Raw genomic sequence first — 11,741 nt, 5'->3', positions numbered from 1 at the left:
GGGGGGGGGGGGGGTGAGGGCGAGTGCAGAAATAAAACACACAAAGCTAAAATGTCATGTTTTGTCTGAACGCAATCAAGTCGTTACCCAGAATCCGTTCCTTCTGCTTGACTGTCTTCCTGCAAGGCAACAGCTGTGAATTGTGTTCTTGTTTCAACCGTGACTATTATTATTCCGAATTCAGGGCATCCTCTTCTCTACGCCGGACTGCTTGAAAACTCCACAAGACTTGGTGAAGCTCTACCTCCACGAATCTAACCGCGTCTACCGGGACAAGATGGTGGAAGAGAAGGACTTTGAGATATTTGATAAGATCCAGGTGGACATGGTGAAGAAGTTTTATGATGTAAGTTTCGTGCTCCCATCTCTACATATGGGATGAGGTTCTTGTTCACAGAATGCTTCAAGGTCACTTGGGGACCTGACACTTATGTATCACTATAGTGACAGCAATACGAGGATTTCATCAGATTCTCCAGCACGTGCTTTAAAGGAGAACTATGGGATAAGTGCTTTTCCCCATAGTTCTTAGGGTCACGGGAGGACATACAGGTGAAACTCGAATAATTAGAATATCGTGCAAAAGTAATGGCAGTAAGTGCTGCAAAAGGGGCCCAAACCAAGTACTGAGTATATATGATTGCTTGTACTTTTCAGAGGTCCGATATTGTTCTATGTACAATCCTTGTTTTATTGATTGCATGTAATCATCTACTTTTTTGAGGTTGTGGATTTGGGGTTCTTGGGGTTTTCATGAGCTGTAAGCCATAATCATCACAATTATGACAAATCACAGCTTGAATTATCTTGCTTTGCATGTAATGAGTCTCTCTCATATATTAGTTTCACCTTTTAAGTTGCATTAATGAAATAAATGAACTTTGCACAATATTCTAATTATTCGAGTTTCACCTGTATGTCAATGATATTAAAGTCAGGTAGCTGCCTGCATAGTCCCTGCCTTTACATCTGATGTCAGCTCTTAAATGATAATGTCAGTATCAGCTGCAACGTCTGCAATCCTTATTGGGGCCCCCTTCCACCCCCAGACCCCATGGGCCGCTATGGCTATTGTTACGCCACTGGCTTGGGGTACCTCAAAAGAAAAATAATGAAAAATTAGAAAATATAACAAATCGTTATTTCTTGTTACCAAAATATTATTTTTGTAGCCAGAAGACAACCATGAATTAAAAACATTTAATACCATACAGCCATGCTTTCCTGAAGACCCCCCTCATAAGAAGAAGTCTATAAATGAAGAAAATGCATCAAAATAAATGCTTTGTGTCTTGAACAGCAAGATACTTCTGAAAATCGTTCTCAAGACTTCCTGCTATATGTCTCAAAGGACAATATTCCAGGTTGTGAATTACATCAGAGAACTGGCCATACACTGCTTGAATTCGAGCAGCATGCGGCCCCGTCGGCAGCCCTCTGCTCAACAAAAGTCCTTGCATTAATATCGATCAATGAACAAAGGGTGTCCCTTGTATACAGTATCTTCAATAATCTCTCACACTAGAGCCTTTTATATTCACGAATGCCTCATAAGGTGATTATAAAGAATGCATATGGCTCTTATTAAAGGTTGTAATGACAGCTGAGAAACACAAGTGTTCAATGTGGATGTAATGCACATGCGATCACACCGCTGTGCATAAAATCAATAAGGTACAATATGAAAAGTAAATGGTTATAATCCTTTAAAGGTACCTTAGCAGTATTGAAGAATTGTCCTCCTGATGGTAGCTTTAACGTATACTGTGTCCCAGTATACGCTGGAGAACAAACCCTCTCAGAGAATCATTCAAGTAGAATATGATCACAGACCACAAATCAGCACAATAAAAGCAATATTTATAGCCCTTTATTTTCGAAAGGATTGCATTCAATCAAATGCAGCAAATCTATACTGAAAAGAATCTGAAAAGACACGACCCTTCACTGTGTAAGCAGAAAAAGACATTCAAATGCATCCATTGTACACTAGAGTGGTATTTGAGAGGTCACAGCTCTTTACAGCATAGGCTAAAACAGCTTGAGTACTCCTTTGTGGTAGAAATGTATGCTTGAGAAACATTAACCTCTCGTGACACCCGGTTGAAAGTCTCAAGATTGTTAACGAGTTTTTAAAATATGGGGTCACCTGTTCTATTGATATATATGAAATGGAAAAGACAGATATTTTATATTTACACGGCCACATTTCATATAGCAAAGAAGTTGCTCTGGTCTTTAAATATAACACAGCCGTGGGATTTGGAGGGTTAGAGTTGAATGTCAGCATTCTCAGTCCCAATGGATGCTCCATCGTCGGTGCAGGCAGTATAGAGACATCCATTTGTCATAGTCTCTCTCTGTACATAACGGTACGCTGAGTTGGGGACATTGGACGATGCGTGTTTCCTGGAAGAGCAGTGGAACGGAGGGGGGTTCACAGCACCATTCAGTAGTCAGGCCAACGAGATGCTGCACTGGAGACCAATAAACATCAGACATGGGAGAGTCACTGGAGTCCCGACATGGCAATTTACAGAAGACGTTCAGGAGTCGTGAGAGCTGCTACTGTGACCCTTTCACCGAAACTCAGACACTGCTGAGCACAGCACCCCCTGTGTGTGACTGATGTGTCACTTCTGTTTCATAGTCTGTGTTGTCTTAAATATATTTAGATGGAAGAATTTAAAGGATAGCAATGTAGAGAAGGTTACAATGCTGGACCCAAAAACATGCAATAGTGACAATGGAGAAGTTGGTGCTGTGTAGTCACAAGACTATCTTCTTGGAGAATACAAGCTGCTTCCCCCACCATGGCTGCCACTTCTACACTTTTTCTCAGAACACTTTGTTATTACAAATATGGAGTTGGTACTTTTATACGATGGCCAATCTGACTCTTTGCACAATACCTGGCTGGTTTTCCAGTTGGCATTGAATTACCGGTCTGGCCATGGTGGTGGGTCGGACAGGAGAGGTGCGGTTTGCTCCTCTGTCTTCATCTGTGAGTTCAGTGTTTGTGTTTAACTTTGACGTGTAGAGTCTTGGCCTGGCTAACTCTTTCCTTGTTATATGTTGTCAGGACATAGATGAAACACTGGAACAAGCAAGAACGCTGAACATGTTCTGCCATTTTGCAAATGGAGTCGGTGAGCCAAAATATATGCCGGTCGAGTCATGGCAGTCATTAAACAAGATCTTGGTACACACCCTGGACAATCACAATGAGGTCAACGCTGCGATGAGCTTGGTTCTGTTTGAGGATGCCATGTGTCACATGTGAGTATAAAACACTAATAATGCAGTAAAGATCTGTGCCCCGTATTGCAGCCTTCTGACTGCCGCCCCAAATCTGACCTGTAAATGCTTTGGGTCTTTGACCTCTGGTGGCCACCTGCTTCAAGCTATCTTGTCTGCTGGATTGATCTCTGATTGTTTGCTGATCTTTCTACAATTTAGATCAGCTGAAGGGAGTTGTTTGATTAGTCAGGCTTTAAACAACTGTAATCTCTGAAAGATCAAAGCTGCCACCCTGTGTGAGGTACCTTTCCAGTTGGGGAGGGACTTTTGTGACATCTAGAAATCACGTGAATGTAGCAGCAGTAAAGTAAGGTGGTGGGGTCCCAGGTGCAAATTAGAACCCCCACAAGGCACAACAGGCAAAAAGATAAAGCCATGACATAATGGGTATGTTACTGTTTACCCATGAGAGGGCACATCTTTGACATACTTTCTACACCATTGGCTGTCAAAGAGTGAAGAGCAAATGTAATTGTCCTTTTATCTTTTATCTATCATTATTCTGGCTTCAGTGATTGGCTATGTAGGGTTATTGTGTTCCAAATGTCATCTTGTGCTGCATTGCTGCTTATTACTGAGCTTTTACAACCTGGTACATTGAATTTCTTAAGTGCACAAAACGCTCTGAAGCTTAAGAGCGTTGGGCCCTATGCACACAGATGTTGGGGGATTTCTATGGGGATTGCGTCCCTGGACAAGCATCCCTTCCAGATCTACAAAAGTCCATATATCCCATCGCACTCCTGACCGGAGAATGCTCAATGTATCAGGGCGGGTGCAGCAGCAACAACGGATTCCTCCGTCAAAACGTACAAAAAAAATTAACAAAGTCACCGGCACTCCAAATGATCAAGTCAATGAGTTTATTGACCCAAGTGATAACACCTCTAGCAACGTTTCGGAACCATGCGGCCCCTTCCTCAGGCAAACAGATTTTTTTCTTCCAGATCTACAGGTAACCATACCATGTATGGTTACATGTGCACAGCCACAGACAGATGTGTCCAGTGTCGCCCTGCCATTAACTTTAAGGGACTCACCTGGGATTCCTGCCGCAATCCCTGGGTGTCCGTATGCATGGGGCCTTAGACAGCTGTCACCAAATCAAGTGTCTCCATTTGATGATTTCCCCTCTATCGCTGTTCTGGTGACAACTCAAAACTTGTGATCACCTGAACCGTTAGAGAGGGTCAAGTCTTCCCAGTGGGGAAACCCTCACCACTCCATCAAAAAATAAGAAAAAGGTTTTGGCTTTAGATACATTTTAAAGCGGTCCGACATTTTCTCTCCTTCCCCATCGGGTGACCACTATTAATGTGACGCTACACACGCAGTTTCTTTTGCCCAAAAAAGTTTGACCTCCTATCAATTTCTTTTTATAGAGTTTAGTTCTGCCTTAACTACAACTCCTGGCGTCTGGCACTCTGCAAGGCTCTGCTTCTATAGAGCTTATTATTTCATACATAACCTCATTTTGTTGTCAGAAGTGCCGGTTTAATAGAGAGGAAGGGAGCAGCAATAAGTTGTGCGTCATCTGCTCTACATCACAAGACGCAGAGTCATCAGATTTGGACGGTGAATTGAAGGCCCCTGATTTCCCCAGCGGAGGCCCGAACAGTCTGAGGAACACTTATTGTGATCATAGACACCGAAATGTGTCTCCAGCGGCTCCGGCCTCGTGTAATTGGCCATCGCTCCTGATAGAGACAATTCTAGAAGTTGTTAGGGTCTGTGCCTGGCGCAGTACGAGGAGAGAGATGGCCTCATTACACGGAAAAAGATGAAGCTCAAGCTGAAAGGACAACAGCCTTAGAGGAACTCCAACTCATTTGTCTAAAAAGGGAACTTAACTGCAACGGTTCCTTCACTCAGAGCTTCTGCAGATGCTTTTCTGAAGATGAAATGAGGCAAACTTGATTGCACTGAGAACATTTTCAAATGTCTTTCCTAAATTGTACATCCAGACAAATTCAGAGGGTATTTGGGGTGGTTTGGTTTATATAGTTTGGTGGTCTTTTGCTTTTGTGAATTTGATTGTTATCTGTGTGCAATTTTTGAACAGGTCTAGGATAGGTGAAATTAACTTCATTAACCCTCAGTAACTAATTTAAAGCCCATGGTATACTTAAAAACACGCAAAGGACCACCTTACAATTTTGTCCTCCTCATAGACTTGAATGCATTTTGCCAAAATGGCAAAACTTTGCTGGAACTCTCACTTTTCCTCATTTCTAGTGAAATCATGCATTAAATACCAAAATCCAGCAGGTGGGAACCCCTCATAATGGCCACAGCAGGTGTGCAGACCCAGGAATTCTGTGAAGGGATGGTGGGAATCCCTCATAGTGGGCACATGAGGTGTGCAGACCCAGAAACCCGGCACAGGAATGGTGGGATCTCCTCATAATGGGCACAGCAGGTGTACAGACCCGGGAACTCAGCACAAGGATGGTGGGAACCCCTCATAATGGGCACAGCAGAAGCAGGTGCGCAGACCCCGGAACTCAGTGGAGGGATGATGGGAACCCCCCATGGGCATAGCATATGTACAGACCCGGGAACTTAGTGCAGGGATAGTGGGAACCCCTCATAATTAGCACAGCAGGTGTACAGACGTGGAAACGTAGCCAGGGATGATGGGAACCCCTCATTATAGGCACAGCAAATGTGCAGACCCCGGAACCCAGTGCAGGAATGCGGAGATCTCCTCATAATGGGTACAGCAGATGTGCAGAACTCCAGAACTCAGCACAAAGATGATGGGAACCCCTCATAATGGCACAGAAGGTGTGCAGGAATTGTGGGAACTCCTCATAATGGGCACAGAAGGTGTGCAGAGCTGGGAACTCAGTGAAGGGATGTTGGGAGCCTGATAGATAATGAGAGATCATTAACTTTCCATCAAATGCTAAAATTGCAGTCTTGGATGGACTGACCCTTTTTAAAGAAACAACCATTATATAACCTGTGTGAAAAGCTGTCCTATGCCAATATCCTCGGCACTTCCTGGCAGATCAACTGTCAGCAGATTTACAGCACTGAAGCCGCTAATAGCTGTGATTATTAGTAATTATTTTTTCGCCGTTGGTGCAGTCCATCATTTCTGTTCCTTACTTGGCACTAAATCTCCTGTATTTCCACTTCTACAAATGTAGCAAATTATTATCAATGGAATTTGTTCTTTAATCTACCTGCAGTCTTTGTATTGGCCATTCTTGAGTTTTACGGGAAGTGCCTTTGGGAGCTAGCCAGCGATGGCAAGTGTCGGTTTCCCGAATAGGCGCAAGCTTCAGTGGCCTGTCACTCCGCTGTCTGCATGTTAAACATGCCTTGTGCTCTCTGCCAGCTCGGGACCCCGCACAACATCCTCCCTCGTGTTCAGCCAGGAGTTTTATTAATATCTTTGTTCTGTTTCTATGTAGCTGCCGAATCAACCGTATCTTGGAGTCGCCCCGGGGGAACGCGCTGCTGGTCGGAGTGGGCGGAAGTGGCAAGCAGAGTCTGACGAGGCTGGCAGCGTACATTAGCTCCTTGGAAGTCTTTCAGATCACGCTGAGAAAGGGCTACGGCATCCCGGATCTCAAGGTAGGGAAGTGAGGGAGCGCACATCATCCAGTGCCAAAAACTGGGGAAAATGTCAAAATGGTGCTGTATCTCATGGCAATCAATCACATGTTCATTTTCTTACATCAGCTAGAAAAACTATTACTAGATTCTGACTGGCTGTTATGTGCAGCACAGAGAATTTCCTTTACTGAAATTTTAATTAGGCCAACTGATACAAATAAAGGCCAATTTAATTATTAGTTTTGATGTTAGAAGGCTGATCCACTAGCTTCATAGTTACATAGTATTTGAGGTTGACTATGAAGCTAGTGGATCAGCCTTCTAATATCAAAACTAATAATTAAATTGGCCTTTATTTGTATCGGTTGGCCAAATTAAAATTTCAGTAAAGGAAATTCTCTGTGCTGAATAAGCTTCCTTATTCTCTTTGCAAATTTCACTTTTGAAATCCCCCTGACGTTCATGTCTCTGCACCTACCACAATGGAGAGATCCCCCCCCCCAGTAGTTTGTGTCTCTGCCCCTCCTACAATAGGGAGATTTCCTCCAGTAGTTTGTCTCTTCCCCTCCCTCAATGGTGAGATTTCCCCCCAGTCGTTTGTGTCTCTGCCCCTCCTACAATAGGGAGATTTCCTCCAGTAGTTTGTCTCTTCCCCTCCCTCAATGGTGAGATTTCCCCCAGTAGTTTGTATCTCTGCTCCTCCCACAATGGTGCGATACCCTTTCTCCAGTATTTTGTGTCTCTGCCCCTCCCACAATGGTGAGATTTCCCTCCAGTAGTTTGTGTCTCTGCCCCTCCCACCATGGTGAGATTTCCTCCAAGTAGTTTGTGTCTCTGCCCCTCCCACAATGGTGAGAGTGCTTTGCAGGGATTGGGTTCCTAGTTCTTCATAAAGTGCTTCAGCAGGTGTCAGAGTTATATAAATGTATAATATTGGTACTAGTGTCTGACTGTGCTGGGGACATTAGAGTGTAAGCTCCTCTGGTGCAGAGACCGTTGTCTCTGGTTCAGTGTTTGCGCAGTGCAGCAGAATTTGCTTCCACTACAACAAATACAATAAACTGTGTGCGTGGCTGAGGGGAGATAATCACTCACATCTTCCTCTGTAGCATCACATTTAACCTTTCCTCTATCTGATGACTGATTCCATAACACGAGCTGCTTCATCCTCTCCTCTCTGAACACTATAATTAAAGTCTGCCAAGTCCTGGAATAGAAGAGAAAATTCTGCATGGCTGCCCCATCTGCACGGGGTTATCACCACCTTCAAACACGTCCGTCTCCGTGCAATTCTCATCTTCCTCTCCCCACTCAGCCTCACTGGGCGGCATGTCCAGGACTCGTGATTGGAGTGGGAAGGGGGCCAGTGATCTGTACTAGGATGGCTGATAGCTGTGTGGGGGATTCTATAGTCCTGCTCTGCATACGAAATATGCTCTTTTGCAGGGATACCATAAACCCGCCATGCACTAGACATGCGCGATTCGTTTAGTCCCGAATCAAAATTCGGACACATCCGAATTTCCTAATCCCAATGCATCCGAATTTTCCTAATCCCAATGCATCCGAATTTCCTAATCCCAATGCATCCGAATTTCCTAATCCCAATGCATCCGAATTTCCTAATCCCAATGCATCCGAATTTCGGATGCGGTCCGCATTTCATTCAAAAACTAAACTGATTCGGACATGCGACTTTTCTGGTCAATCAGATGTGTTTTTCGCATCCGAATAGGTGACACAAATTTTCGTTAGGGCTCCCATGTTGCCGTAAGGAAAATTTGTGTTACCCATTCGGATGCATTAAACCGAAAAAAAAACCATCTGATAGGCCAGAAAAGTCAAATGTCCGATTCAGTTTTCATTTGTATATATAATACTAAAGCTGAAGCTCCTAGACCCAAATGGCATTCGGGATCCAAATTTCCAAATTGCATTGGGGAGCTCGCGAATGCCATTGGGGTCTGCGAGCCTCAGCTTTAGTAATATATGTATGTGGCTCCCAGACCCGAATGACATTCAGGAATATGGTTTTCTGTGGTATTCGCAATGAATATTTGTAAACTCATCCGAAACTAATAAAAATTCGGATTTTGTACCAATCCAAAACCCGAACCGAATTGAATTTCCCATCCAAATTCCGAAATATTTGACCCAAATTTTTCCACAGTTACATGTCTACCATGCACCGGAGCGTGCTATCATTCCTTCTTATAAAATGGCTTTATGTTAGACCATACAATACGTTATTAACGTTTCTGGACACCTGACCATCACACCTATATGAGCTTGGGCGTTCCTCCCTTAAATCTTTGCCATTGATATGGAGTTGACTTTGGTGGCTATGTCAGCCTCCACTCTTCTGGGAAGGCGTTCCACAAGATTTTGGAGTGTGTCAGTGGCAATTTGTGCCCATTTCTGAAGTCAGGTACTGATGTTGGATGAGCAGCTTGGTCATCATCCCAAACATTTCAAAACAATGGCCATGATTATGTTTAATGAGAAGACCTGGCTCTCCCAATCGGCATTCCAATTCATTCCAACGGCAAGGGCTGAGGTCAGGGCTGTGTCCAGGTGACTCAAGTTCCTCCACACCAAGCTGGTCAAACCATGTCTTCATGGAGCTGGCTTTGTACACAGAAAAGGGTCTTCACTGAATGGCTTCCACAAGGTTGGAAGTGGACAATTGTCTGCTGCAGAACCTTTCACCAGAAACACCTAAACTCATTCATTTGGAGGGGTCTTAACGTACTTTAGACATACAGTATAGCAAGTGTAATTGTCAGATGTCCATGAAATGTTGGCCATATAGTGTACTGTTCGCATTGACTGACCACTGCTGATCATTGTGAATGGAATGACCATAAAATGGCCACCTTTCCTGCAGGGAAGCCAATGTATCCATTTAAATCCAAGCAGTTCTGAATGACTTGAGTTCTACAACATGCCGGTAAGGGACTGACTGAGTCACATTAGCCTCGGCGTCTGTGTAACTTAGATATGCTAGTAATTAAGGGGATGATTTCTCAGCACTGCTCCACTGTCACACAGACCTTTCATGGGAGATGTCAGCTGTAAGATTCTTCCTGGGAGTTTGTCAACGACCGGACACACTGACATAACCGTGTCACCATCCCTCCTACACAATGACATAAAAATGGAGACAAAGAGAAGTGGAATACATTGTCATATCAAGTAATTAGTGTTTATGTTTAATGTATGAAATAGGAGGAAGAAGCAGAATTGAGGTCCTGATGGGTGGCAATGAGTTGCTGTCCGTTCCTCCTCTACTTCGGCTTATCACAATGCCCCTTTTTTTTTTCCTTTCTGCAGGTCGATCTGGCAAACCAGTACATCAAGGCTGGGGTGAAGAACATTGGCACGGTGTTCCTCCTGACAGACGCTCAGGTGGCGGATGAGAAGTTCCTGGTGCTGGTCAATGATTTGCTGGCCTCAGGTGAGCCCTTCAGCATCTCCTCCTATCCTCCTCCCTTCTTCCAACCCTAAATCAGCCCCAATGAGCTAGAATGGGGCGAAGTGTTTGTCGTCCATTGCTGCCAATGAAACGTTCCATTTTCACACTGATCTGGTTGCTAAGAGCAATTAAGATTTTTCATTATCTTGAAATTCACCCAAGAGAAGATTAAGGCCCTGTTCGCACCGGGGCGGTTCGGCCGGCGGATTAGCCGACATGAACAAACTCATACATCGCTATGGGGACCGTTAATGCGACCGCGTGGCTCAGCGTGATCCGAACCGCCCCCCGCCCAAACTGCTCCCTGACCCTTTTTTGCCATGCACCCCTAGCACATTACGCACTGCCAACCCCCCAAACCTCCAGCCCCCAAATCAGGCAGCAAAAAGTTTTGGGACTCTCCTGGCAATGGGTTATCGCATTTGGCTTTAGTGCACATGCCTGATGATTTTTAGCTGCTGTGAATTCTGTGATTTTTTTACCTCTCTACGTTGTGCAGGTGAAATCCCGGACTTGTTTCCCGATGACGAGGTGGAGAACATTATCAGCAGTGTGAGGAATGAAGTGAAGGGCCAAGGGATGATGGACACCAGAGAGAACTGCTGGAAATTCTTCATCGACAGAGTCCGCCGACAGCTCAAGGTGAGGTCTCTGATACCTCTGATGGTATCTTATCATCATCATCATCATCATAATCCAGAGTCCCCTCATCATACTCTTCATTAACATTGAGGTTACAAATAATATTTCTTTAAAAAACACCAGTAATTCATCGATGATCCTAATTCTGTGATGGAGGATAGCCATCGAGGTGAGTCAGAATCCAGATAGCTTTAAGCTGGGTTCACACCTGCACTACACCGCGCGACACCTGGGACGCGCGTCCCGAGTGTCGTGCGATCCTGCGCAATGCAGGCAGCGATTGGCGCGTGGCCCCATTGATTTCAATAGGGTGACATCTGCGCGGCAATCACAGAAAAAAGGTACAAGTACCTTCTTTTTGTGATACACGACATGCGGCTGTTTTAGCCGCGTTCGTGTTCTGAAGCACAGCGGGAAACCGCGCGATCCGCCCACTGCGACTGGGGTGCCGATAGTGCACGATTGCCGCACGGTGAGGTGTGGCCTAGGTGTGAACCTAGCCTTAAAGATTAAGATGTACAATTTGTAAAACTTGTATTTTTATACAAGAGTACAAACTGAAAAAAGATTTCCCCCCTCTGTGAGTTCGAAGTGTGTGATCTCTCACAGACCTGTAATCGATCACCGGTCCTGAGAGGCTGTAAAAAGCGTGAGTGAGTTACAATGTTACAGATATACAATAGGGAGGGGAGACTAAGGAAATGCTTCCTCGTGCCTGCAGCAGACTGATCACTGGGGGAGGGGGAGACAGGAAATG

At 44.6% G+C, this 11,741-nt stretch overlaps 1 protein-coding gene across 1 annotated transcript in view; it reads left to right on the top strand.

Moving 5' to 3' along the window:
• DNAH9 (dynein axonemal heavy chain 9) overlaps nt 1-11,741 on the top strand; it is a 121,174-nt gene that overhangs the window by 44,161 nt on the left and 65,272 nt on the right. Inside the window, exons 22-26 of the mRNA XM_018573472.1 lie at nt 185-346; nt 3,083-3,279; nt 6,723-6,885; nt 10,201-10,324; nt 10,842-10,984. Of these exons, the coding sequence (XP_018428974.1) occupies nt 185-346; nt 3,083-3,279; nt 6,723-6,885; nt 10,201-10,324; nt 10,842-10,984 (789 nt within the window). The remainder of the gene's footprint in view (nt 1-184; nt 347-3,082; nt 3,280-6,722; nt 6,886-10,200; nt 10,325-10,841; nt 10,985-11,741) is intronic.

This window comes from Nanorana parkeri, unplaced genomic scaffold (assembly GCF_000935625.1).
Source record: "Nanorana parkeri isolate BGI_ZX_2015 unplaced genomic scaffold, ASM93562v1 scaffold47, whole genome shotgun sequence".
Taxonomy (NCBI): domain Eukaryota; kingdom Metazoa; phylum Chordata; class Amphibia; order Anura; family Dicroglossidae; genus Nanorana; species Nanorana parkeri.
The sequence above is the reverse complement of the archived record's forward strand: the minus strand, read 5'-3'. Positions and strand labels throughout refer to the sequence as shown.